Source organism: Camelus ferus, chromosome 32, assembly GCF_009834535.1.
Source record: "Camelus ferus isolate YT-003-E chromosome 32, BCGSAC_Cfer_1.0, whole genome shotgun sequence".
NCBI classification, from domain to species: domain Eukaryota; kingdom Metazoa; phylum Chordata; class Mammalia; order Artiodactyla; family Camelidae; genus Camelus; species Camelus ferus.
Genome location: NC_045727.1, coordinates 16,832,614 through 16,851,795, shown reverse-complemented (window position 1 = coordinate 16,851,795; position 19,182 = coordinate 16,832,614). Strand labels below are relative to the sequence as shown.

At 40.1% G+C, this 19,182-nt stretch overlaps 1 protein-coding gene across 3 annotated transcripts in view; it reads left to right on the top strand.

Annotated features, from left to right (window-relative positions):
• Positions 1 to 19,182, top strand: part of GRK3 (G protein-coupled receptor kinase 3) — a 115,523-nt gene that overhangs the window by 13,794 nt on the left and 82,547 nt on the right. For 2 of the 3 annotated variants that reach the window (XM_032471719.1, XM_032471718.1), the window contains exon 2: positions 10,508 to 10,584. The exons of the other annotated variant lie outside the window; for it this stretch is intronic. In XM_032471719.1, the coding sequence (XP_032327610.1) occupies positions 10,508 to 10,584 (77 nt within the window). The remainder of the gene's footprint in view (positions 1 to 10,507; positions 10,585 to 19,182) is intronic. 3 annotated transcript variants of the gene reach the window in all.

Genomic DNA, 19,182 nt, shown 5'->3' with positions numbered 1-19,182 from the left:
ACCTCTGAGAGAATCATGGACATTTGATCTAGGAAATGAGCATTAGATCTTCAGGAATTATTATTTCCAGGGTTGGGTTGTATATGTTCAACTGAAACATTATGCTCTATACCAGAAATGGACACAACATTGTAAGCTGACTATACTTCAATTAAAAAAAAAAAAGACAAAAGAGAAGTCAAAGCAAATTTGGATAAATGGGAGGGTTACAAGATATTTCTAGATAGGGAGACTCCGTATTGGAAAAGTGTCAGTTCTCTCAAATTAATCTGTCCCAGTGAATATCCACACAGGAATTTTAAAGAATGTGATGAGCCAATCCTCATTCGTCTAGAAGAGAAAAATGGGCACAAACAACCAATAACATTATGAAAAATTGAAACAGTGGGGATCTGTTCTACCCAATGGAAAACATTGCTTTGGGAATTCAAACAGTTTGTGCTCGGTAGCGGCACAGACACTTAAATGGCACGGGCTGGAAAATCACACGTGTTTGCATATTTATATTCATCTATGTAGTGTAATTTGATTTTACCTTACGAATACCAGTGGCATTTTAAGTCTGTTAGAGATAGGATTGCACGTGATAATTGGCCATCAGGTAAAGTCATAATTCCTCCACATTGTACCAAAAAATAAATTCTCAATAGAAAAATATAAGCAAATATATTTAAAAAATTTTTTTAATTGAAGTATAGTCAGTTTAAATGTGTCAATTTCTAGTGTACAGCACAATGCTTCAGTCATATAGGAACATACATATATTCGTTTTCATATTCTTTTTAACAATAAGTTACTACAAGATACTGAATATAGTTCCCTGTGCTATACAGTAGAAACTTGTTCATCTGTTTTATATATAGTAGTTAATATCTGCAAATCTCGAACTCCCAATTTATCCCTTCTCACCCCCTTCCCCACCCTGGTAACCGTTAAGTTTGTTTTCTATGTCTGAGTCTGTTTCTGTTTTGTAAATAAGTTTGTCTTTTTTTTTTTTTTTCAGATTCTACATATAAGTGATATCATATGGTATTTTTCTTTCTCTTTCTGGCTTATTTCACTTAGAATGACACGGTCCAGGTCCATCCATGTTGCTGCAAATAGCATTATTTTATTATGGCTGAGTAGCGAATATATTTTTGTTACTCTGGAGTATATAAGGCTGTCCCAGGGAAACCCCAAACCTGGAAACCATAAAGGAGAAAATTAATTAATACATGACACAAATGAAGAGTTCCCATGTGACGAATGGTATCGTGTACAGATCAACAGGCAAGTAGTTGAAAAAGTCACTTTGGGTGATCTTGCACAGAGCATATTCTGGTTTGTAAGTCTGTCCACCCAGAGAGTGCTTGTTCACTGAGGTTCTAGACTGGTTCGCATGGTCTTAGGGAAGACTGAGGGGCACGGAAGCCTGGCCGTCTGTGTCCAGCAAGTCAGCATTTTTCCCAGTTGTAGAAACAAAACGTCATCTGTCAGTCCTGGCAAAGGAAGTGTTTGCTGTAAAAAAGCCGAGAATAGCTGGACATCCATCTCAAGGGTGGTAATTTAGGTATTCTTCACACATCCTTAGGAGAATAAGTGAGTCCAAAAGTGGAGGCTGTATGCTGGCTGGCAGTTTTTTCTGTGTGTGTGTGTTTAATCGCTGCCATCCTTTGTCTGTTTCCTTCAGTTATTTGGCTCAGGCTGATGTGAGTTATTGGACGCTGCCCGAGTGGTCCCCTTGCTTTCTCTCTCACTTCATCTTTGCCAGTGGCCCCTCGGGGTCTGCAGTTCAGCCCTGTTATACTAGACACTGCAACCCCCCCCCATGATTGCCCCTGTGGACGCATATTTGTCACACTGCATTGGGACTTCCAGCTCATTCCACTGTCACCCCTCTAGACATGGCCCCCTTCAGGGCAGAGACCAGGTGGGACTCATCGTGTATCCTTAGTGTCACGGGCAGTGTCCAGAAAGGATGTGCTACCTAGTTTGAATGAATGAATGAATGAATGAGTGACACAATGAGCAGATGAATGAATTGCCTTTTCCTCCCAAAGAGGATGGCTGTGGCGGTATTCATAACACTTGGCAGGAAATGGTACGACAGTGTCGTATGACACACAGTGGAAACTAAAGTAGGAGGGCTTGGGGGTGGTGTCCTAGTGACAGTGACCCCACCCCGGATCCCGGACGATGAGGAGGAGAAGGAGAGGTGTTAGCGAGAACGGCACTTACAGAAATACCGAGAGCAGTGGAGAAGCCCTGCGTGGCTGCCGTGCGAGGACAGAGGGAAGACGTGGTTGATGAGGTAGGGCAGGGCCTCTTTGTGAATGCTCCCTGTAACGTGCTAAGGAGTTTGGGCGTTGGGCAAAATACGAGGCCCTGGGGATCTTGTAAATGAGATAATTCCATGAAAAATCACTCTTGGAAATAAGGAAGATGCTCCCGGCCCCACTATGGCCTCTCATTGTCCCCAGCCTTCCATCCTCTAATGCTTATTCCACACAGACAGAGACACCGCCCTAAGCCCTCGAATGAAGCTGCTTATGTATCGCTGCTGATTCAAAAGTATTTTGAGAAAAAGGTAAATGGATTCTTCCAATCCATGAGCACAAGAGATCTTTCCATTTGTATCTATCATCTTCAGTTTTTCCTTCGTCAATGTTTTACAGCTTTCAGAGTATTGGTAACCTTGGTTAAGTGTATTTCTAGGTAATTTGTTGTTTTTGATGCAATGGAAATGTTTATGCCAGTTATAAAATTCTGGTTTTTGAAGTGAGGGAAAAAAAGTGAATGAAGGGCCGCAAATGGCAAAATGTCCTTTTTTATGGATGACTTGTATTCCATTACATATATCTGCTGCATCTTCTTTATCTGTTCATCTATTGATGTGCAATTAGGATGCTTCCATATCTTGGCAATTATAAATAATGTTGCTGTTAATAGCAGGGTGTATGTGTCTTTTTGAATTAATGTTTTTGTTTTTATCGGATATATGCCCAAGAGTGGAATTGCTGGGCCGTATGGTGGTTCTATTTTTGGGTGTTTGAGAAACCTCCATATTGTTTTCCATAGTGGCTGTACCAATTTACATTCCTACCAACAGTGTGTGAGGGTTCCCTTTTCTCCACACCCTTGCCAACATTTGTTATTTGTGTTCTTTTTGATGATGGCCATTCTGACACGTGTGAGATGATATCTCACTGTGATTTTGATTTGCACTTCCCTGATATTAGTGATGTTGAGCAACTTCTCATGTTCCTGTTGGCCATCTGCATTTCCTCTTTTGGAAAAATGTCTGTTGTTCAGTTCTGCCCTTACTGTAAATGGACTGGTTGTTTGCTTGTTTGCTTTTTAATTTAAGTACAGTTGATGTCAAATGTTAAAGAAAGAAAAGGTAAATGGATTCTAAAATGATTCTTGTAACCAATTTGAAGGGACGGTTTAGATCACAAGGTTTTAGTAGCTTTGATGAGATAAACCTGATGACGCCATACATTTATTTGTTCATCCCTCAAATTGTATCTGTTCGGGGGTGACTTTTGTGTATGATGGGGTTTTGTTTTGGTTAATGAAATTCAATAATGTTTAGTGTCATTTTAATATCATGTAGTATATTACAGAGGAAATGGCATTACCAACAGGATGGGAATTGTCAAAATATTGGAGGAAAAACCACAAAGGAATTCGCATTTAGCTTAATTGGGTTGTGATCTCCTGAATATAGACTGTCTCATGGGGAGATGTTTAATGCTATGCAAATTACATGCAAGACTTTGCTGCCAAAGATCTGGTGAACCTCGGCACCTCGGGAAGAGCTGACAGCAACATTGCGCCAGATGCGTTTAAAGACCTCTTCAGAGTTTCTATCTGGCGGAGTTTGGTGGTTTTCAATCCAGTGGTAAAGTTTTTACCGTGACTCTGGATAATGTAGCTCTATTTCAGGTATTTAATGAATAGTTAGTGGAAAACATTTAGTAACTACACATGGAAGAAAGCAGTTTCCTTTTGAGGGACTTGAATCTAGGGATGACTGCTTAGTCATCCTATCTTAAAAAAAAAAAAAGTTCTGCTTTTTGGGTTTCTTGATGGTCGAAACAGGTAACAGCTCTTATCTGGGTGGTGCTTCCAACAAAGCCACCTTGCTAGATCTTTACAACCACCATATGTGCTACTAGTTTTTTTTAGGTGGTATGTTACATATTATTTGAAAGATTTGTCTAGATGCATTTTACTTTGGACATCAGAGTTCAACAGAATTAAACTTCACACAGAATGCAAAGACTTTTAATAATGGGAGCAATCTTGCTATCCTGCCTTTGGCCAGTAGAGAGCAGATTCCTGGTGGCTAGTCTTTAAACTACTTTGGGTGGGGGAGGGTATAGCTCGGAGGTAGAGTGCGTGCTTAGCATGCATGAGGTCCTGGGTTCAATCCCCAGTACCTCCCTTAAAAATAAAAATTTAAAAAAGAGGAATTAAAAAAAACTTTCTACAGTGAAAATTTCAAGCATATACAGCAGAGAATCATACAATCAAATTTATGTCATCATCGCTCAGCTTTATGAGTTATCAACACATCGCCAATCTTGTTCCATCCATACCTTTTACTTTCCTTTAGATTATTTTGAAGCATACCTAGACGTGGTATATCATTTCATCTGTATTTCTAAAAGATAAGCGCTGCTAAAATGCCAAACATGAGCATAACACATTGCCACTGCTAAAGAAAGTAATACTTAACTAATATAAAATATTCAATCTATTCACATTTCTTCAATTTTTTTTCAAGAATTTGTTTTTCCTTGAGTTGAGTTTCAAATAAGATCTATATGTTTTGTCTGATTGTTATTTCTTTTAAGTCTTTTTTAAACTAGATTCCCTATCATTTTCCCTCTTGAAACTTTTTGTTGGAGAAATGGGGTCATCTGTTGTGTAGAGTTTTCCCACACCCAGGACTTTGCTGTTTTCATCCTTCTGGCATAATAATAATAATTATTATTATAATTATAATAACACCCCAGCTTTATTGAGATGTAATTAACATAAACTAAACATATTTCAAGTGTCCAATTTGGTAGTTTGTCTGTAAGTATTAAACCAGTACCAAAATTAAGATAATAAACATATACATTATGTTGTCTCCCAGCAGTTTTCAATTCTGTGATACCAACTGGGTGCCCTACAATTCAATTCATTTCTGACACTAACTACCCAGAGTGGGGGCAGACCCCCAGATTAAGGGCTCTGTCCCACAAGACTGCCCCCACTTCAGATGCTAGCTGCAAATTGTGTCCTAAGTCTATCTGCATTTCTACCTGACTGACAACAAATTTGGACGTTCCTATGACCTTCTTTTTTGGAGGGTGGTAATTAGGTTTATTGATTAATTTTTAATTTACTTTTTAGAGGAGGTACTGGGGATTGAACCCAGGACCTTGTGCATGCTAGACATGTGCTCTACCACTTGAAGCTGTACCTTCCCCCAACCATGACCTTCTTAGGTTTGCTATTTCACTAGAACAACTCACAGAACTCAAGAAATCCCTATGCCTATGATTAGTTTAATTATAAAGGGTACAACTCAGGAACTACACAGTGGTTGTTGCACAGGGCAGGGTCCTATGGGAAGAGCTGGAAGTACAGGGCTTCCGTACTCCATCCAGAAGTACCACCCTCCCAGCACATCAGTGGTTTCACCAACCTGGAAGCTCTCCAGACCTCCTAGTTCTAGAGTTTTTATTGAAGTTTCATTACACAGGCACAATTGGTTACAACATTGGCTATTGGTGATTGAGCTCCATCTCTAGCCTCCTGGAAGTCAGGTGGTGGGGCTGGAAGTTCCAACCCTCTTATCACGTGGTTGGCTCCTCTAGCATCCAGCCCTATCCTGAAGTTATCTAAGGACCTTCCAAGTCACCTCATTAGCATAAACTCAGGTATGGATGAAAAGGGCTCCTTATGGATAAGACATTCCTATCAGTCAGGAAATCCCACGGCTTTTAGGAGCTCTGTGCCAAGAAGTGGGACAAAGACCAAATGTAGCTATTTTTTAATTTTCTATGTATATATCATCTCTAAAATTTGTTCCTGCTTCTTTGTAATCAAACTATATGTAGTCTTTTTTTTTTTAATGAATCTGTTTCCTTTTACTCAGAATAATTATTTTGAGATCCAGCCATGTTGTAGCAATAAATTATTTCCTTTTTATTGCTGAATATTATTTCATTATATGGATATCCAGTCATACCTGACCATTCATTCACCCACTGTGGACATTTGGGTTGTTTCCAGTGTTTGATCATCACAAATAAAGCTGCTGAGAACATTCATGTACGAGCCTCTGTACGAGCGGATGCTCTTATTTCTCTAGGAGTGGAATTGATGGATTATACTGTGGTTTATGTTTAACTTATTATGAAACTGCCCCATTGTTTTCCAAAGTGTTTCCTTTTATATTCCCGCTAGCAGCGTATGGGAATTCTAGTCATTCCACATCCTTGCCAGTGGGTGGTATGGTCAGTCTTTTCTAATTTTAGCTACTCTAGTAGGTATGTAGTAATATCTTGTTGTGATTTTAATTTGCCTTTTCCCAGTGACTAACGTGGGGCATCTCTTCACATGCTTATTTGCCATCCACATGTCTTCTTGGGTGATACGTCGGTTCACATCATTTGCCCATTGTTTTTTACTGGGTTCTTTGTTTTGTTATTCTTGAGCTTTGAAAGACCTTTATATATGCTGGATACAATTCCTTAATCAAATATATGACTTGCCAGCATTTTCTCTCAGTCTGTGGCTTGTCTTTTAATTCTCTCCAGTGGCTTTTGAAGAGCAGAATTAAACCAAAATTCAGTAACAGAAAGATACCTGGAAATCTTCAAATATCTAGAAATGGGTCCACCCAGTTCAAGGAAGAAATATTAAGAGAAATTAGATAATAAGTTGAGTTGAATGAAAATGAAAACAGACTTAATGTCGGTGAGATACAGCTAAGTCAAGGCCTAGAGGAAGTTTTATAACATTAAATGGTTATATTAGAAACATTTAAATTCATTCATCTGGCTTTTTTAGAAGTTAGAAAAGGGGCAAATTAATCTCATGGTAATTATAAGCATTTAAGTAACAAAGAGTGGAAACCAATGAAATATAAAAAGTATAAATAGTAGAAGAAAATGAAACAAAAAGTAATAATCAGTACAATTGATAAACCTCTAGCTAGACTGATCGAGGAAAAAAGCACAGTTTAACAACAAAGAGTGAAGAACTATCACTCACTCTTACATTGAAAAAACAGTGAGGAAATACAATCAACTTTCAGTAATCTGACAACTTAGATGAAATAGACAAATTCCTTAAAAGATAGAAGTTATCAATACAAAATACCAATACAAGGAGAAACAGAAAATAGGACTAGCCCTGTATCTGTGAAAGAAATGGAATTTGTAATTAAAAACCTTCCCACAAAGAAAATTTGAGGCTAAGATGGCTTCACTGATGAGTTCTAGCAAACATTTAAGGAAGAATTAATACTGTCTTACACCAACTCTTTTGAATTAAATTGAATAAAAAGGAATGATTCCCTATCTTACTTTATGAACCACATTATCCTGATACCAAAACCAGAGAAGCTATTATAAGAAAAGAACAAGACTTGTACACTGAAAGCTATAAAATAGTAATAAGAGAAATTAAAGAAGACTCAGATAAATGGAGAACTATGTCATATTTATGCATTGTACACTTAATATTATTAACAGGTTAATGTCCCCCAAGTTGGTTCAACCAAATCCCCGTCAAAGTGTCAGCAGGCTTTTTCTGGGAAGAAACTTCCATGTTGATTTAAAAAAACTTACAGGCAGTGAACCTAGGATAGCCAGAAAAACAAACAACAAAACCAAATGCAGTAAAACAAAGTTTGGAAGACTTAGATGACCTGATTTCAAGACATACTAAACCTAAAGCAATCAAGGTAATACAGTATTTTTATAAGGATAGTTAGATATATAGATCAGTGTAACAGTATAGTCCAAAGATAGACTTATATATATTTAGTGGGTTTTTTTTTTAATTGAAGTATAGTCAGTTTACAATGTGTCAAGTTATTTCTGGTGTACAGCATAATGTTTTAGTCATAAATATGCACACATACATTCGTTTTCATATTCTTTTTCACTATACATATTTAGTGTTAAATCAACAAAGATGCCAGGATAACTCAATGGAGAAAGGATAGTTCTTTCAACAACTGATACCATAACAATTAGATGTTATAAGGCAAAAAAGAACCCTGATTCTTACCTTGTGTCATACACAAAAATTAACCTGAAATGGAGCTCAGACCTCAACATAAAATCTAAACTTTAAAATTTCTAAAGGAGAATACAGGTTAAAATCTTCAGGACCTTGAAATGTGAGAGATTTCTTAGCAGACTGTCGGCCAAAGAAATAACCAACACATTGGAACTCATCCACGAAACACTTGCGCTCTTAGAAGGACTTCGTGAAGGAAGTGAAAAGGCAAGGTGCAGACCTGGAGAAAATATTATCCTTGCATCAATTTGTCATCGGATTGTTCCCCAGCTGTGTAAAGAAATTTTACAACTGAGTAATAAGACTAACAACTCAACTAAAAGATAGGCAAAAGATTTCACTACACTCCTCACGAAAGAAGAGATGTATATATCCCAATAATCATGTCCAAAGATGTTCTCCATCACCATCCATTAGAGAAATGCAAATTAAAATACAAATTAAAATCAAATGCTACTCTACACCCAACAGAGTGGCTAAAACTAAAAAGACTGACAACCGAAGTATTGGCAGGGGATGTGGAGCAACTCTAACAGTCATACGTTGTTGGTGGGAATGTAAAATCCTAGGACCAGCTTGGAATATGGTTCAGCGGTTTCTCATAATGTTAAATACAACTTACCATACGACTGCCAGTTTCACTTGTAGATATTTACCCGTGAAAAATAAAAACACATGCCCATGAAATGATTTATACACAAATGTTTAAAGCAGCTTTATTTATAATAGCCCCAAACTGGAAACAACCCAAATGTCTATCAACAGATGAACAGATAAACAAATGGTAGAATATTCATACAATGACACACCACTTGGCAATAAGAAGGAGCTAAATACTTACAGCACGCAACAATATGGTGGAAGCTTGTTTATGCCGAGTGAAAGAAGCCAGACACAATATACACCATATTGTATGATTTTATTTACACAAAATTCTAAAACTGCAGCAAGTTGTCCGTATTAACAGAAAGGAGATCAGTAGTTGCCTGGATCCTAGAATATGGGGAGATTGATTGCCAAGGAGCACCTTTTGGGGGTGAGGGAAATATTTGATGTCTTGATTGGGTGAGTATTATATGTTTAAAGCTCATTTAATGGTACACTTAAATATGTACTTAATTACATATCAGTTAAACCTATACCAATTAGTTTGTTTCAAAAAGTAAAAAAAAAAAAAGGGGGGGGGATAATGCCAAATTGCTGCCCATCAGTGGATGACAGAGATTTAATTCCTACTTTGTCTATTCGGATAATTGCTTTTGGGGTTCACTTATTGAATGATTCCTCCTTTCCCCATTTTTCTGCCTTGCCACTTTATTCCGTGTCAAAGTTCCATGTATGTGTGGGTCAGTTTATGGGCGTTCCGTTCCATTTTATTGATCAGTTTGTTTATCCTGTCTTAATTATCTTAGCTTCATAATAAGCCCTGTTGTCATTTTTTCCCTTCAGAAATGTCTTGGCTGTTCTCAAGCCTGCATTGTTTTGCATACATTTTATAAACAGCTTGTCTGTTTCTGTGTTCTAGGAAAAATCCTGTTGAAATATTGTTTGGGATCTTAATTGATTTTATTCATGAATCGGGGGTAGACTTTGAGTTTTTGCAATATTAAATCTGCCTGTTCCTAACTGTAGTGTATCTTTACATTAAGATCATCTTCAACGTCTCTCAGTACAATTTTGCAACCTCCCTGTAACGTTCCTCCCTGCACATATTTTGCAAGATTTATTTTAAGGCATTTGGTGTTTCTTATTTCTATCATAAGCAAAATCTTCCTTCTAATTAAGCTTTCTCATGGTTTATCACTGATATAGAAATGTGTTTTTTTTAATATTAATCATACATCTGGGGAACATTTGCTTTTGCTTTAGAAGGAAACTCATTAATCGATTAGCAGAGTTTGTCACGTGTGTGTACACACTTTTAATATTTTTGGAAAGTGGTGGTGTTGAGTGAGAGCTTTCCCAAAGTCCTCAAGTTATTTTTTGTATGTGTAAGTTTGGCCCCACGTCACAGGAGAGGGTCCTAGCTGCAGCTGTGACGTTTCCAGCTTGAAATTTAGTCAGCTGGTCATGCAGTCACGGAGGTCAGTACCAGGGGTCTCTCGTCAAGCAAGTTTCCTTGCACAAAGACATCTGCGTACTTGCTGTTCTAGGGGTGGTTGCGTGTGACGCAGGCTGTCATTGTTAAACCCGTGTTACTCTTCTCTTCTAGTATCCGGAGTGTGATGCAGAAGTATCTGGAGGAGAGACATGAAATCACCTTTGATAAGATTTTTAATCAGAAAATTGGTAAGTCTGCTTGTTTGTTTGGCAAACTGTAATTCCAGTAGTGGTATCGGGTGTCCCTGCAGAAGTGTATAAATGCAGCCCCTCGTGCTTTTACAGGCTTTATAGCTCCAGCTGGGAATGAAGGAGATTGCGTGTAATTCGTAAGATGCTGATTGGTTACTTACATTCCCGGTAATATCTCTTGTCAGTAAGCTATTGGGAAACAGACTCATTTGACTCTAGGTTTTAAGGCAGTTTGGGAGGTGGGGGGGCTCCCCAAATCAAAGGACTGGGCATTGGTTACCAGAAAGAAACCCTCTCTGTTCAGACCTGAATCTGAGGTCCGCAGCTTCTCTGACTGTTCTCGAACTTTCCGTGATCACAGGGCGTTGGCGTGTGTCTTCACAAGCACCACCCCACTCTCGTGGTTGGCTGTCTCCTTCCAAAGTGGGGGGCTGATGAGCTTTCATGGGATTATGGGTTTCTTACGGCACTCATGGTTGTCAGTTCCACATCAGTCACTCTCACTCTCTTGGTTCCATTTGGAATCTCTACTTAGCAGGTCCCCAGGACTCCCTGTCATGTACACAGAGCTCAAGGACCCATCGCTCACTGGCCGATGCTCTCTGGCTGGTGCTAGTCTTGGCCTGTGCAGATGTGTGGTTGTGCAGGAGTGTTCCGTGGTTACCAACGGTTAGCGCCCCAGAGAAACTGGGACAGGACGGGAATTGCCTTAGTGGGAATTTCAAGGCCCACAAAGGGATGAAGTAGTATTTTCTCACCTGCCTTCTGAAAGGCTGCAGTTTGTTTAGAGGTGACTGTTGGCCGGGTTAGATGAGAACTGTCGTCTGCATTTTTCCTCCCATTCCCCCAAATCATTTCATGCCATTAGCAATTTCCTAAACAGCACTTTATTCTCAAAGATAGGACCCATCTTTCGATCTGCTAGCTGGCTACAATGTGAATTTGCCCTTAGTGATGTCATAAGCAGATAACGCTGGGGTTTTTACATGGAAACAGCGTAGCTGATATAAAACTAGGAAGCTCTTTTTCTCTCTTTGCGTCTTGTTTGCCTCCCATAACTATTCACACGAAGTTTATAGAGGAACTATGTCTCAGTTTGTAAATTAATTTAATCCTATAGGAAATTAAAACTGCAAGGAGTTAAGGTCCTACCAAAGTTTCCCAGAACTCTACGTCTGCATTTATTTCTCGGTCCGTGATTCATAGACACAGACTGACTGACCCACTCGAGACTGAATATTCTCCGAGATAATTCCAGGTCCCCCTTCCATTTACAGGTAAGGAGGTGTAGACTCAGGTCGGTGAAGTGACTTGTTCTGATCTGACATTCTCCTTTTCTGATAGTTCTTCAAAGACTCTTGGAAAGGAAACCATGACTGTAAAATATACTGTAGAGGGTCACCCAATAAAAGCCAGATAGATTTTTTTTTTTAAATTTTTAGAGAGAGTTATGGTGACTTCTTTTGTTCAAGTAAAGCAGAAATCGGTGCGGAAAGTCCCTAGATTTTTGTGAATGACTTTTTGTCAGAAATTAGCCATCTATGAAGGCAGTCTTCTGTAGATATGGCTTCTGTGATAACCCACAAAATACAGAGGTCAGAAGGTGGGTGGGTGCTGTGGAGAATCAGGCCCTCTCTGCGGACGGCGCGTGGGGCTGATGGCCCCTCTCCAGGTGGAGACATTTCATCCTGATCATCATGATTTGGTGGGGGAGCAGATTTGGTTTCCATCTCATCCTTTATTGCTTCTCGTTGCTTTCATGGTGTTTGGTTAACTGCCATCTATGTAAATGCTCCCCTGTGCTGCTGTTTTTATCCTAAAAAAAAAAGAAAAAACCCAGAAAACAAAACTGTCGTGATAACAAGATTGAGAAACTCTGTGTCTTTGGGAGGAAAGGGAAAAAAGGAATTCTTTGTTACTTAAACAAAAACTTTTTTTTTTCTTTTTGGAGGGGCAGGTAATTAGGTCAGTTAGTTAGTTAGTTTGTTTATTTACTGGGGGTACTGGGGGTGGAACCCAGGACCTTGTGCATGCTGAGCACAGGCTCTGCCACTGAGCAATACCCCACCCTACTTAAACTTTCAAGAATGTTTTACAGCTATGTCGAGGTATATTTTATATAGCATAACATTCACCCATTTCCTGTATACAGTTCAGTGGGTTTCCACAGAGTTGTGCGACCATCCCCACCATCCCACAGTAGAACGTTTCAACAGCCCAGAAAGCAACTCCATACCCGCCCGCAGACCCTCGCCACTCTCCCCCTGCCCCCCAGCCCCCAAATAGCACGGATCTAATTTCTTCCTCCTTGGAGTTGCCTGCGTTGGACACTCCACATCAACGGACTCATATAATACGTGGCCGTTTGCGTCTGGCTTCGCACAGCCCACTGTTTTCGGGGTCTGTCCACGTTGTAGTGTGTGTATCAGGACCATGTTCCTTTTTGTACTTGATAATACTCCACTGTGTGGATATGCCATGCTTTGTTTATCTGTTCATCTGCTGATTGTTTCCACTTTTTGGCTCTTATGAATAACGCCACTGTGAGAGGAAGGTATCTTTTACCGTGTCATTTGAGCAGGTGGTTCTCTTAAGTGGTTATTAAGACGTCCGGGGGGTTGTGACCAGCCTGCCTTGCTTCCAGTGTCTGAAATGCATTGAGGACTCTCTCTCTTTGTGGTTTCTGCTCCTTGCTCTCCCTTCTGTCAACCCCTTGCCTGTCTGCCGCCCGCCCCCCACCCCAACACGCAAGCCCCAAACGCCTCTTTTCCATCATTGTTGTGATTAAACCCTCACCTGAAGCCAACCCAGGAGCCTTTGATCTCTGCCTCTAATGGCATTAACTCCAGCCTCACAGATCCTTCCCTGAGAGCAGCTTCACTGGGCACTGATGGTCTGTGACTTTGATCTCAATTAAGCCGTTAAAAAAACGAAACTTGGTTGAGATAGGTAAATAACTCCTTTCCTTCCTCCTGACTCCTAAGCTTGGAGCCGGTGAGCCGGTCGGGGGGGTGGGGTGGGGTGCCAAGGTTAAACTAGGAAGGTCACAGGAGAGAACAGTGACGGGCTGGGGGTGGGGACAAGGTAAACGCGCCGGCACAGATCTGTCATTATGTTGGGACAGAGCTCTCTATATTTAACGTGTCTGGGGCTTGTCTGTCTGGTCCCTCTTTTTGCTCTGCGGCATTCCCGTTTTCCGGCTGGTGTTAGCTAGGGGTTGGTTATCCTAACCAATGAGTGGTGAGTCTTAGCTTAATATTTAATGATGATTCTTTAAATCTGAGTCTATACTCAGATTTTTCTGATTAAGTTAAAATGTCCTTTAACTCTTGGTTTTCTGCAATCAGGATCTGTATTGAAATTGGTAGTAACAAACCTTTAATCTAGAACAGGCACCTCACCGCATTCCCCACCCCTCGCCCCATTCCCCACCCCTCGCCCCCACCCCCCAGGAAACTGATGCACTGAAGAAACTGGTTGTATTGTAGAGTGCTCCACATTCTGGATTTTTCTTTTTGCTTCTTGATGATGTCACTTAAATTGCGCCTCTGCTTCCTAAATTTCCTGTAAACGGGGAGCTTGCTGCGCCGACAGCTTGATCAGCGTTAGGTTCGGACTTCGTAGCGGGAGGCGCGGGAGAGGAAGGGGTTGCTCTGCAGTTCCCTAAAGTGGGCTCAGGTGCGGTCGGCCGGCCGGCTCCTCGTTCAGCTGTCATCTGCCATCTGTTTCACTTTCACTGACGATCTTTGCCTAAATCAATTACTTTATTAGGAAGTTACAAAATGGTGAGTTTTCTCATGGCGCCATTCCTCCCACCGCTTTTAACACATCAGCTAGGGCTGTTTATTTGCCTTTAAAGACAGTCAGGTGTGGTTGGCAGATTTCTAAGCCCAACGCCCAGGACGTTTGCCTCCAGGTGTTACTCCCAGGGGTGACCCGGCTGCAAGAGATGCTGCAGATGTAACCGAGATGGTGTTCTGGGTGGGCTGGCCTCTACTCACCCTAGCCCTTTGAAAGCGGAGAATTTCCTCGGGCCGGCAGCGGAAGAGGAAGTCGGAGAGACAGAAGCACAGGGAAGATTGGACATACCCTTGCCAGCTTAGCAGACGGAGGGGGCCCCTGAGAAGGACTGTGAATGCTCTCTGGGAGCTGAGGGTGACCCTTCCATGACAGACAGCAGGGACACAGGGACCTCAGTCCTGCAGCCATCAGAACTGCATTCTGCCCACAACCTCAATGAGTTTGGAAGCAGCTTCCTCCCTGGTGCCGCTAGATAAGAACCCAGCTTGCCAACACCTTGATTTTGGCTTTGCGAGCCCCCTGAACCGAAAACCCAGCAGAGCCTACCAAGATGCCTGACCTCCAGAACTGGGAGGTATTTATTAGTGCTGTTTTTAAGGCACTGAGTTGGTGGATTTTTGTTACACAGCAGTAGAAAGTTAAGAGAGCAGGATAAATATTTAGTTCTTTGTTTCTAATTTCCAGTTTTCAGAATAAAAAAGGTTAAGTGACAGCTGCGTTTATCCTCCTCATCCTTACATAGAAATTCTATAGAAATTCTACATCTTCTAGGACATCAATTAAGTTGATTCCTAATTTGCCGTCAGTAAAACACTCACTTAGGTATTGACATGATGTCCCTGATTTGGCTTGTTGAAAGGTTGGTTTCAAAGGGATACTGGTTACCAAACAGACAGGAGAATCAGTTATGTTTAAGATGATTTTGCTACCATTTTCTTCTGTGATAGACTGAAATGATAATTTCATCATACAAAAGTGGGGTGCATAGCACGTGGTAAATTCCATCTGTCTGTCGACAATCTACTCAGCTTCTCTGTCTGCATACCCTCTCCTGTTAGGGAAGGATGTTTCTGGTTATAAGGAGACTCCAAAATAGATGCTTAATTCATAAAGTATTCAAATGTTACTCTCAAGTACGAAGAACATCATGGTTAATGTAATATTACATCACATCATTATTGTCACGGAAGACCTTTTGTTTTCTCACACTGACTTCAGAGCTTAGTCCAGAGTTTGAATATTGATCTGTTTGAATTCGTGTGGGATGATGTTGGTGTCTAAAATGGGGTTTCTGGTCAAAACAAAATTTGGTAATTTTGACTCTTAAAAACAGCTTTTTTGAGACATGGTAAGATATGCCGTAAAATTCACCCACTGTAAGTGTATAATTTGATGAGTATTAGTAAACCTACAGAGTTGTGCAGCCATTACCACACTCCAATATTAAAGCATTTCCGTGTCTCAGTGACCCCTCGTGCCTGTTTGTAGTCACTTCCTATTCCCATCCCAGCCCCAGGCAGCCTCTTATCTGCCTTCTGTCTCTATAGTTAGCTTGCTGTTCTGAACATTTCATATGAATGGAATCTTGCCGTTCCTAGACCGTAGCCTTTTGCATCTGGCTTCTTTCATTTCGCCCAAAGTTTTGGAGGTTCATCCCCGCTGTGCATACTAGTCCTTCATTCCCTTTTGTTGCTGAATGATGTTCCATTCTGTGGATAGACCCCATTTTGTTTATCCCTTCGCCATTTGATGGACATTTGAATTATTCCTGCCTTTTTTCTATTACAAAAATGATGTAGTTGTGAATGTTCACTACACGCATGGCTATATGTCTTCATTTCTCTTGGGTCTGTAACCAGGAGTGGAACTGCTGGGCTGTATGGTTAGATTCATGTTTAACTTTTTTAAGAAATCAGCTAATTTTTTTCTAAATGGTACTATATTTTACATTCTCACCATCATTTTATGAGAGTTCTAGGTGTGCCGTAGCCTCATCCACACTTGCTGTTAGCTCTTTGATTCTCACCATCCTGGTGGGCACGAATGGTGGTGCTTGAATGTGGTCTTGATTTGAGTTTCCCCAGCAGGTCATGATATTAACATGTTTGTGGTGATGAACCGTTCTTTATGGCTTCCTTGGAAAAATGTCTACTTAAATCTTCTGTCCACTTAAAAAACTGATGGTCTTTATATTATTTATCATATGTATAATTTACAAATATTTTCTCCCAGTCAGTGGCTTCTTTCTTCATTTTCTTGATGGTGAACTTTGAAGTGGCAGAAGGGTTTAATTTTGATGAAGTCCAATTTATAAAATTTTTTAAATGAATTATACTTTGGTTGTCATATCTAAGAACTTTTTGCCAAACTGAATTCCACAGTTTTTTTTTTCTTCTATTTTTCTTCTAGAAAGTTTTATCATTTTAGCTCTTACATTTAGGTCTTTAGTTGATTTTTTTTAAATTGTCATGTATGATTTTTTTTTTAATTGTCATGCATGCTGTGAATTGAGGGCCTAAATTCATCTTTTTTTTTTTGCACGTGGATAACCAGTTGTGCAAAAAGGTTGTTTTTTTTTTGTTTGGGGGGTAAAAAAAGTCTTCTTTCCCCATTGAATTGTCTTGGCTCCTTTGTTCAGAATTAATTGACCATAAATGTAAGGACCTGTTTTTTGGACTCTCAGTTTTGTTCCACTGATGTATATGTCTGTCCTTATGCCAGTATCATACTGTCTCGATTACTGTAGCTTTATACTAAGTTTTGAAATCAGGAAATAAAAATCCTATTATCCTTTTCTTTTCAAAATGTTTTTTTGCCTCTTCTGGATCCTTTGCAATTCCATATGAATTTTAGTGTTAGTTTTTTAATTTCTGCAAAAAAAAAATTCTGCTCAGATTTTGATAGGGGTTGTGTCGAACCAATAGGTCAATTTGCAGAGAACTGCCATTTTAACCATTATAAGTCTTCAATCTGTGAAAATGAAATGTCTCTACATTTGTGTAGGTCATCTTTAATTTCTCTTAGCAGTGCTTTGTAGTTTTCAGTCTTACATGTCTTGTTAAATTTATTCGCAAGTGTTCTAATGTTTTTGATGCTATTCTGAATGGAATTGTTTCTTTAATTTCATTTTTGGTAGTTCACTGCTAGTACATGGGAATAGAATGGGTTTTTGTATAGTGACCTCATATCCTGCAATCTTGCTGAACTAATTTATTAGTTCTAGTAGATTTGTGTGTGTGTGTGAATTCCTTAGGATTTTCTACATGCAGGATCCTGTCTCTGAATAAAAACAAATTTACTTCTTTCCAGTCTGGTGCCTTTTCAGTTTTTACTTTTCACTTTGATTTCTTAAACAGATATTAATGTTGGTCTCAAGCATATTTGGCTTGATTTCAAAGAACATTTAGGTAGAAAGAATGCTTAAATTATATTTGGCATTTGGGAATAAGGCATAAGAAATATGCCTTACCATGGGCTTTGAAAACAAAAGTGTACATTTTCTTATAAAAAGAATACATTGGAAAAACAGCAATTGCAACCTTTTAAGGTCCTTTTAAAAAAACTTTCTGAGCAGTCTTTAGCAGAAAAAAGATGGACATAGATATGTCATAGGGACCTATTTTTTAAAATTTGTTAGTTATAAAAGATCACAAAAATAGTTAAAAAGGAAAGAAAGAAAGAAAAAACCCAACACGCAAGCAACACAGAAGAAGACATTTTAGGATTACTCTTCTGGTCAATTTCAAAGAACGAACTTTCCAATCTATTTCATAATTATAAAATTATTGTTTGAAGTGCTTCTTGCTTCAAAACATAGTAGGTGGCTAAAATCCGCGAGTATTTACAACTGTACAATTTGTGGCTCAAAGACCAGAGTTACATTATAGCAAATTGAGACCCTGTAGAGAGGGAAATTTTAATCTGGCGACCAGCTTCCATCTTTGTTTTTCTCTTTTGTTTCCACCGTTGTCTGGAAGTGTTGGTTTCTGTCCCTGCACGGGGCCTTCCCCAGACAAATGCCCTCCCTGATTGACAGGTCTGGGTTCTAACCCTGTCTTATCTGCAAAACTTCCTCCCAGCAGTGAGCCCCAACAGAGAAGAAAACCCTGGGGCCCCATTCAGTTCTGCATCAATTATCTGTGCCTTTTGTGGAGACTTTTAGCAAGCGAAAGAGTTAAAGATCCATTTAGACTTTCCAATACCAGAGATAAACACTTGACTAAGCACAGCTAATTGGATTTTCAATGGAAGAGGCCCCGTAGCCACAGGCAGCTGGTGGTGAGGGAATCCAGAGAAGTGACAGGCCCAGACTCTGCTCAGTTTTCAACCTGTTTCCCACTAGAAACGCTGCCCCGAGAGGAAGGACCCTGCATTGGTGGGGAAGGCTGTTCACCCCACTGGCAGGCAGTCTCTTCCGCTGCCTCCTAGTCTGTGTTGGCCCCTAGGAGCCGGGGTATCAACTCCTGGTACTGGAGTCTCCCCGAGCCCGGAGATGTCATCCTCCCCTGCCATGTGCGGCTCTGCAAACTGGGGCCACCTGAGCCGTCTGAGGCCGCTTTCCTTCAAAGAGGGTAAAAAGGCTTCAACCCGTTCTGTGAGACATTCAGTCATCTTGTTTGTTTGTTTGAAGCCAGTTTATTAGGGCTGGGTCTCCGTTTTTTCAAGCCCATCATTCAGGTTCTAAGACCAGCCGTGATTATCGCTTCCCAGAAAAACTCAGATCTGAGATTTTCCTGGAATAGCACAATCCTTTAACATCTGCTGATCACCAGAACTATAGGAACGCTGGCACGT